Source organism: Henckelia pumila, chromosome 2 (assembly GCF_033568475.1).
Source record: "Henckelia pumila isolate YLH828 chromosome 2, ASM3356847v2, whole genome shotgun sequence".
NCBI classification, from domain to species: Eukaryota; Viridiplantae; Streptophyta; class Magnoliopsida; order Lamiales; family Gesneriaceae; genus Henckelia; species Henckelia pumila.
In genome coordinates this window covers 100,297,706-100,307,075 of record NC_133121.1, presented here as the reverse complement: position 1 = coordinate 100,307,075, position 9,370 = coordinate 100,297,706, and the positions used below count along the sequence as shown (strand labels likewise).

The window sequence follows — 9,370 nt, the reverse complement described above, 5'->3', positions numbered from 1 at the left end:
GGACGGGTACAGCCAAACTCGAGACCTGTCCTGCCCCGTCTTGTGAACCCGACTGATCCAATTCGGGTTGGACCGTCAGATTTCATATAATTAATTTAGAATTAGTTAATGAAATTTTTTTTAAAAATCATTTAATTTATTTTCCAATTTTATATGAATAATATTTATGAAAAAAATCATATTATCACAAGTTAAAATCTATTGATTTGTATTAAATCAATAATTAATAACAAAAAATTATAATGATATATTTTCATATTAAACATATGATAATAAAATAAAATAAAATCATTTCAATCCAAAAATATTATAAACTAAAATTATGGATAGAATATTAATTATTTAGTATATAAATATAATTATATCATTAAGAATATATATACATATATATTATTTTGGTGGGATGGGTCCGACCAAACCTCGGATTCGCTAGATCGGATTATACAAGGTTGGGTTTAGCCTCCGCCCATTATCATCCTTATTTTTAATCAATTTGGTGAAATCTTAACTAAGTTTACAAAATATTCTCTACATTTTTTTTTACCTCACCGCAAACATATCTCGAGCAACGTCTCATCACTTATCTATTATAGTATTATTTACATCACATTTTATCTAATTTTTATATATTTTAATTAGTGAATATTTTTTTGTATCTTAATATATATTTTTAGATAATATTTATCATGTGGGTCTTGAAAATATGATAGAAAATTAATTAACATAAAAAAATATGTATTAAAAAAATTTACTTATACAAGGGGTGCTAGTATAGCATTAAACACGAATCACTCAATTTCACTCCATTTAAAAATTTTAGGATAAAGCTAATATAGAACTAAAAGCGTGTGTGATTAGAAAGCCCAACCCATTTCAAAACGGTCCGGCCCGGCTTATTTGGGCCGGGCTCTCCGTTGGATTCTGCTCTGTTCTAAGCTCTGACCTACGTCTCTGTAAGGAGGAGTTTCTTCTCCGTGCACAAGCTCAGCTTCAGTCATCTCCCTCCGAAAATCGTAAATTTATCTCCTTTTTCTCCCTTGCATACGCTCGTTTATATGATTTAATTTAATGATGATAAAAATTGTGTTAATTTCTTGTTCATGTGATAATGTATAGCCGGGAAAAAATGGTTTCAAACCAAGAAAACAATGTTTGAAGCTTCTACATTGATGAAAATGGTTAAAACAAGAGGTCCCTTTTGCGATTCGATGCTTACTTAACTTTATTTGGGGGTTAATATGTGGGATTGTGCAATTGAAGAGTTTATATCCCATTAAAGTTTCAATTTTGCTGCATTTTCTTGTTTGTATGTTAATGATCAAGGAATATTTTTTTTTCATCCAATTTGATAACTCGGTAACGCTAATGTCAAAGAAAATCTTCAATGGTTGCAAATTTGATTCTAGTATGTGCAGTAAGCTATACCAAATTTGTGCTTCATCCAGAGACTGGAGACGAATGGTCGCGACCCTGCTCTTGCAACCGATAGTCAATAGCTACCTGATACAATATCCGATCCTTTGATTAACAAGAAAACTGGTCGAGTTCAGTTTGGTGCGTTCTACATGTGTAGAAACCTTAGGATGCTGATAGATATCTCCTTTACAAATAGCTAGATCTAGTGCCTGAAGTAGTATGGGCTGCTAGACTTGTGTGAACCACTATGTGTCATTTCTTCAAGATCATTGAAAAATCAGGGAATGTGAACAATTTCTTGTCCAGCCAAAACATTGTAGATGGACCACAAGCCATTTATTTCTCAATTTGTTCAATTTCTTACTCTCATGTATCAATCTTTGGATTGGCAAATTGAATTACGTTGCAAAGGAATGAACTTCCAGGTTTCAAGAGGCTGAATAATTGGTTTGCACTCTAGACATCTAATATTATTGTTTGGTGCACATGAAGCGACCGAATTTGGTTATTGGGGTTGGGGTGTGTTGGAGTCACGACTAGACTTGGTGAAGACTAACGAAGACAGTTTCTGGCTTGCGAATTACTTTCTACAAGTACGCCATATCGAACACCCTTACGAGAGTGATTGTTTGCTAAAATAGTAGTTCGCAAATTCATCGTGATTTTAACCTATGTAGAAAACCTAACTACCTACAACTCGGAAAAGTCTGTAACTTGGCGCATCAGCTTTTCAAATTGATAACGACCGGATCTACAAAAAAGTATCCGGTTTTGAACTTGTTTTTTTCAAATAATTGTCGCATTTCGTTTTATCCTTTTTTATGTAGTCTCCAGTTTAACCATGCCATAGTTTGTGCTTTCTGCAGTTAATTCATTCCTACATAGTAGGAGTGGGTTACGGAAGAAGACACCTTTATGGCTTTGTAGTAGGATACAGGAGAGGATGATGCGAAGAAAAAGGTATTTCAATGGCTACCTCAAATAAATTTCTATATGCGAACATTGTATGCAAAGATATTCCATTTGTTTGCTTATTGTTCAGGCAGAACTTTATCCATATCTCTAGTTTTGCAAATTCTGAATTCCGTTGTTTCCGGCCCTCATCTTTGGATACTCTTGAGAAGCTAATACATTATAATGCTGCTTCTTTATGATGATGGATACCTTCCATGCTAAGTTGGTGTTGTCCTGGATTCAAGTCATTAAAAGGGAAAACTGCTCCATATAAGTCTTCTTGTCGATTGTCGTTCCTTTCAAATTTCCCGAAAGTTATGTTAATCTTGGTTGCCATTGCTAACATCATTTTAGGTTTTTGGTGCTATTTATTGGTATTATTTCGGATTTATAAAGGGTTGGCTCCATAGTTTGTATTCTTTTGTTGGGAGGTTTGTTTAAATTTTTTTGGCTATTTTCATCTTCTTTGTTTCCTTACATGAAGTGCAGGTCTTTAATCCGTTATCTGGATTGAACTTTACTTTTAGGGTAACTGTGGTCTGTGGACATCTGCTTAGATATTCATGGATGCTGTTTTCGCTGTAAGGTACTTAAAACCACCTTGTTATTTAATTTTGATATCTCAGTTGTTCACCCTGTCTTCTTGAGCAGCTTAAAACTTTGTTCCTTTTCTCCCTGTCCACAGATTCTATATAACGACATGAACAACTTGAAGGCTGCAAATCCATGGCATAAAATCATGGTTGCTATAAAGCGATTCTACCAGACAAACAGGTCTACAATTATTGCCTATTATGGTTCTGTTTCCCTTCTCACTGCTCTCCTGTTATTCTTTCACCAGCTGTTTCTTTTAATACTAAGTTCAACTGAGGGTGTGAAAATTTGCAGCAAGAGCAACATGAAGAATTTGGTTGATGCCCAAATCATTAAAACAGCATTTGACCCAGAGATATGTCGCCACAATTTCCATCTGAAGAACTTACTCAGAAGGTCCCAGATATTTGAGGCAAGCCAAATGTTTGATCAAATGCCTAGAAAAAATACATGCTCGGTAAACATGATGATTTCTTGTTTCCTGAAGTCGGGCAATCTTTCTCATGCTAGGGAGATGTTCGATAAAATGGGTGATCGAACAGCCGTGTCGTGGACGATATTGATTGGTGGATATTCACAAAACAAGCAGCCCCATGAAGCTTTTAATCTTTATATTGAGATGCGTAGGTTGGGGATGAAGCCTGATTATGTCACCATCATAGCTCTTTTATCAGGCTGTGATGAAACAGTGACCAAGGAAGATGTACTCCAAGTCCATACCCAAATCCATAAATTAGGATTTGACTCGGCACTTAAAGTTTGTAACTCCTTGCTTGATTCTTATTGTAAGTGTCAAAACCTTGATTTAGCTTTTCATCTATTCGAGGACATGAGTATACGAGATACCATTACTTTCAACACGGTTATAACCGGGTGTTCAAAAGAAGGGCTAAATGAAAAGGCAATAAAGCTCTTTTCGGAAATGCAATTTCATGGCTTTAGTCCTTCTGATTTCACTTTTGCAGCACTTTTGCGTGCCTGTGTTGGGTTCGATAGTATAACCCCTGGTCATCAAATCCATGGATTAGTGATCAAGACCAACTGTGTCCAAGATATATTTGTTGGCAATGCATTGCTTGATGTTTACTCGAAACACGATTATATAGATGACATGAGAAAGTACTTTGATGATATGCCGCAGTTGGATGGTGTTTCTTACAATATTATGATAACAAGTTATGCCTGGAATGGAAAACTGGAAGAATCTCTGAGTCTCTTCACTGAGTTGAGGTTATCCGAGTTCGACAGAAGAAATTTTCCTTTTTCAACTTTGTTGAGTATAGCTGCAAATCAACAAGACTTGGAGATGGGAAGACAAATTCACTCTCAGGCATACATGACAAGAGCTGATTCAGAAATTCAAGTTGCGAATTCTCTCATTGACATGTATGCCAAATGTGGCAGATTTGAGGAAGCCAACGTTATATTCGGAAAGTTGGTCGACAAAAGCTCCGTTCCATGGACTGCCATAATTTCAGCTTATGTTCAGAAAGGGCTAAATGATGAAGCCCTTAAATTGTTCAATGAAATGCGAAAGTATGTATCTGGGGATCAAGCCACTTTTGCAAGCACTCTTAGAGCCTCGGCAAACTTGGCTTTGCTTTCACTGGGGAAACAGTTGCACTCTTCCATAACAAGAACTGGATTTATGTCTAACATTTTTTGTGGCAGTGCACTTCTTGACATGTATGGAAAATGTGGATCCATAAAGGATGCTATTGTAATTTTTGAAGAGATGCCTGACCGGAATACTGTTTCTTGGAATGCACTGATCTCTGCATATGCTCAAAACGGAGATGGCAAAGCCACAATGAGGTCTTTCACGGAGATGATAGAATCGGGTCTTAGTCCAGATCCGGTTAGCTTCCTTTGTGTTTTAAGAGCCTGCAGCCACCGCGGGCTTGTCGATGAAGCATTACAGTACTTCAATTCAATGACCGAGACTTATAAACTTGTTCCGAGAAAAGATCACTATGCATCTTTGGTTGATGTGCTCTGTAGAAGGGGGCGTTTCAAGGAAGCTGAGACAATCATGGCTCAAATGCCATTCGAGCCTGATGAAATTATGTGGTCCTCTGTTTTAAATTCATGTCGGATCCATAAGAATCAAGATTTTGCTAAGAGAGCTGCTGATGAACTTTTCGACATGGATGTGCTCAGAGACGCTGCTGCCTATGTCACCATGTCGAATATTTATGCTGAGGCAGGCGATTGGCAACAGGTGTCAAAGGTGAAGAAGGCCATGAGAGAACGAGGAGTTCATAAGGTCCCAGCTTATAGTTGGGTTGAAATTCAACGCAAGGTTCATGTATTCACCGCTAATGACAGGACTCATCCTCTAGATGAGGATATAAGAAAAAAGATCGACTTTTTGGAGCAGCGGATGGAAGAGGAAGGCTACAGGCCTGATCTAAGTTGCAGCCTTCAAAATGTGGATGACCACATAAAAGCGGAGTCGCTGAAATATCATAGCGAGAGGTTAGCGATTGCGTTTGCACTAATCAGTACACCAGATGGATCACCTATACTTGTGCTAAAGAATCTAAGAGCTTGTTTTGATTGCCATGCTGCGATAAAAGCGATTTCCAAAGTTGTCCAGAGGGAAATCACAGTCAGGGATTCAAGTAGGTTCCATCATTTTAAAGATGGGTCGTGTTCCTGTGGGGATTACTGGTGACACATATCTTGTGCTTCAATGAAATACATACCTGGAAATTCATCAGCAACCAAAAATGGCAAATTATTCAGGTGAAACTTGATCCGTGCATTGAAGAGATGTTCATTTATAATGAATAGTATGTCGATATTAAATTCTATCGAGTGTACATTTTAATGACGTTCTGAAGAAATATTGCCACTATAGATTGGAATACGTGAAATATTTGAGTTTTGTGTCTATTGTCTATTTTTATACTGTGTGTGTGTGTGTGTTTGTTTGTTTGTTTTAATTATTATTATCAGTGTTATTTAAAGCTTGTAGACTCAATATTTTGGATTCCTTTGAATTCAAGGATCTCAATGTAAACTTGAACTGCTCTTGTTTGAATCCATAATTCTGAAACATATAAAATGTCATTGTTTTCATGAAACAAAATTCTAAGACCATGCATCAAGAATCAAGATTTCGTGATGATGTAGTCTTACCCAGGAAACATTTTATCGACATGTTTTTTTTTCTTTACTTAAAAATCTATTTATTTGTATTTATATTAGCCCACCTCCATAAGAAATCCTTGTTTTTCCCGTGACATCAAGGTTGATCAGAGTATAGCTGATATGTTGGAGTCTCTTGGAATGTACGACCTTTCTGGTGTTGTACTCAAAGAAGAGCAGTGACCAATTGGTGTTGGCCCGACCATGAGTTGTGACACTTTAGAAGGAAGTCTGGTACGCTTTTGTTATGTAGTGTCCGAACTATGTCATTGAACTTATAAACTGCATCATAAATATTCGCACATATTGCCATTGTAGATGTTACTCTTGTGACATCTTTGAGGGATGGATGGATCTTGACAACTACAAGGTACATCGTTTGCCACTCAAAGAAGGGGATTAGATGTATTGGATATACGGTATTGATCATATAGTGAACTGGTCGACTGCTCATGATTATAGATGCTTACTGGCCAGCTATTCCATTTAAGGTATCAACGTTCTGTTAAACTTGAAATTATGCCATTGTTCTGTCATCTTAAATCTTTATATTGACTCTATTGATAACAACTATATGTTTTGATTAATTAATTTTTAAAAATGAAATAGAAATTTGTAGGTTTTATAATTGTCTTATATTATCCATTTGTTTTTAATTTGATGACTATTTAGCTGTTTCAAGTAAATTTGTTGTCGGATTTTAACTTAGAGTTAATCTATCTTCATTTTGCAAGGGATTGATATATTGAAGTTCATGAGATAGTGATATTCTCCTTTATATGTATTATAAATTGAATCTAAAACGTTACACATTGAAATTGAGTAAGTATTCCTAATTTTTTTAGGCGTGGATCCAATCGAATGGAACCTAAATTTCTATCGGTGATCAAAAAGTTTGTGCAGGAAACTGAACATAGTTGGTAATTTGTACTCTTTTTCAGAATTTAGTTGGTTTTTATCATGGTGAAAACACATTTTATTGCATATTGGTATGTGTGTGATTCCAAAGCGCAAATTTGGTTTTATATGCTTGATATTTAAATACAGTTTTTCCATTTCATTTTGTGTAACATAAATTGGTGGTCTCGAGCTTTTTCTTCTTTCCTGATTTGGTTTTTTGCTTTGTGATGCAGTATACATTACATGTAGTGTTGATTGGATTTTGTAATTCTGCCAAAGGATATCTTTTGCTAAGCTAGGTGAGATTATGATCAAACGTTGTTATAATACATTTATTTTTATTTTTGCATGGTGGCATAAATAGAATAGTGTTACTAGAGAATTAGAGCTGTAAACAATTTTCATACACTATGTTAAGTAATTATTAGCAATAATGCTTTTCCGTCCATAAATTTTATAAATAACACAAAGATCACACACACTTAATTTTCTCTTCGCTATCTAACTTATTCCTTCCATAATTATGTGAAAGTTGAAATTTTTTTGCTCAAGTTATGATTAGAAATTGGATGTACGGGTAAAGGTTATAATGGTGATTTTTTTATTTCTGAATTTTAATCGGTCAATATGTTGTCTGTTATGTTGTTTTCCTTCTCTTTGCCTCTATGGGATTTTTAGTTTGAATTTGTGAGTCTCTATGGGTTTAATAATCCATCTTGGTGGTTTTTTGCTGTATAGACATTAGTCATCAGTCAAATTTTATGCGTTTTTTACCGACCCTTCTCTTTTTCTTGCTTTTTTCTTTAGAAAAATAAAATAAAAAGAATTCTGGATTTTCACTTATCTTTTGGTATGTGGTGGACTTTGATTGTGATGAGTGTTTGATGGACTACATTTGTTCTAGGTGTTTTAGTCTCCTTTGTTGCAATTTCGTCACAATTTGAAAAATACAGATATTTATGTTTGAAAATTTGTTTTGATACAATTGCATTTGAAGTGAAGCTTAAATCAATGAGCTTCCAAGCAAGTTTGATGGTTGATAGCATTTTATTAATTTTCTTAGTTTATTAATATGAATTTGCATATAATTTTTATCAGTCTTTCTTCAACCCAGATGCTGATTTTCTTTCTTTCTTTCTTTCTTTTTTGGGTTTTGTCTGTGATCTGAATGGTTGCATTCTACTTGTAGTCGGATTGCAACAACGAAAAATAGTGAAGTAGAAGAGATGACACTTGAAGTCGATATGAGCAAGGCTGAAGAGAAGCTTTCGTTGCTTCCCCAACAAAGAGCCTCTATGGCTCAGTTTTGGTGCGAACATAGGAGGCAAGGAGATTGATGAGACATTCGACACAAGGCTAAGAAATGAAGTAGAGCGATGGTCAGATGGATGTCGAGGATTCGACACTACTGTCTACTTGATATGTGTTGATCTGTCTCCGCTGGTTCAGAGGACGATTTTCATTTCGATAATGTGCATGAGTCGATACCTCTGCATCTATGATGCTCTCGTGGTGCTAAAGAAAAGCTGGTGGCAGCTAGAGATGACAAATGAGAGATGATTATTTTTTCTTTGCTTGCTGTTTTATATTTGTTCTTTGGCGAATTAATTTATATTATATATTAAATAAATACGAAAAATTAATCTATAGTCCTGTTTGCACATAAAAATTGGCGAATTTTGTGTGTTGCGCAGGCGTGCCAGGCACGTGAGTGCCGAATTAAAATAAAAATGAAAAATAAAATCTAACTTCTAAAATCAAGCGAATGTGAGCCCCGGTTTCATCGTCGGTCTCAATTCCACCGGTTAAACGCCAAAGAACATAAGAAATTGTGAAGAAAAATTCTTAATAGTCATAGAAACTCTAACTATGCTACTGAAAATTCAAAATGACAATGTTTTGCCATAAAAACATAAAAACATGGTGCTGGAATGTTCGAGGAACTCAGCAATATGAACTAAAATGTACATTGAAATTTTTTGAAAACATGAAACAAAGATGAAAATATGAAAATCTGTAGAAAAAGTACTGTAAAATCGAGAGCAAATTTTGGAGTTGTTTTGGATTTGTGTGATTGATTGGTTGTGTCTCTAAAATGTTCAGCCGATTGCTTTTTGTCTCCAATTTTCCATAACTTCCCACTCCATCACCTTTCATAATGGGCCACGTTCACCACTTCCTATTCCCAAGATTGATTTTGACTTAGTCTTGATTTTGAATGTAACTCCCAATTTCAATTCTTGTCGCTGGAATTTTGGTTCTTGGGCTTCATTTTTGATGGGCCGAAATGGTTGGGCTGCATGATCTTCAGGAACTAGGCCAAAGAACTCATTATAATTTGGGCTGAAAAATA

General features: G+C 35.4%; 1 protein-coding gene across 21 annotated transcripts; it reads left to right on the top strand.

Moving 5' to 3' along the window:
- The first annotated feature begins 895 nt into the window (after nt 1-895).
- On the top strand, nt 896-8,665 carry LOC140881264 (putative pentatricopeptide repeat-containing protein At2g01510). 21 transcript variants are annotated; one of them, XR_012149890.1, is made up of 10 exons: nt 896-1,013; nt 2,283-2,376; nt 2,459-2,801; nt 2,898-2,956; nt 3,056-3,144; nt 3,259-5,712; nt 6,220-6,351; nt 6,436-6,608; nt 7,251-7,316; nt 8,207-8,665. XR_012149890.1 is itself a non-coding variant. In XM_073286434.1 (6 exons), exons 4-6 carry the CDS (start codon nt 3,071-3,073, stop codon nt 5,590-5,592), a joined length of 2,307 nt encoding a protein of 768 aa, XP_073142535.1. In that variant the 5' UTR covers nt 1,020-2,009; nt 2,283-2,376; nt 2,860-2,956; nt 3,056-3,070; the 3' UTR covers nt 5,593-6,201. The 21 variants fall into 21 exon arrangements, 2 of the variants coding, with proteins under 2 accessions (XP_073142535.1, XP_073142534.1); XR_012149880.1 differs by lacking the exon at nt 2,459-2,801 and adding an exon at nt 1,842-2,009 and having other exon boundaries at nt 983-1,013; nt 2,860-2,956; XR_012149881.1 differs by lacking the exon at nt 2,459-2,801 and adding an exon at nt 1,909-2,009 and having other exon boundaries at nt 995-1,013; nt 2,860-2,956.
- Nucleotides 8,666-9,370: the final 705 nt, after the last annotated feature.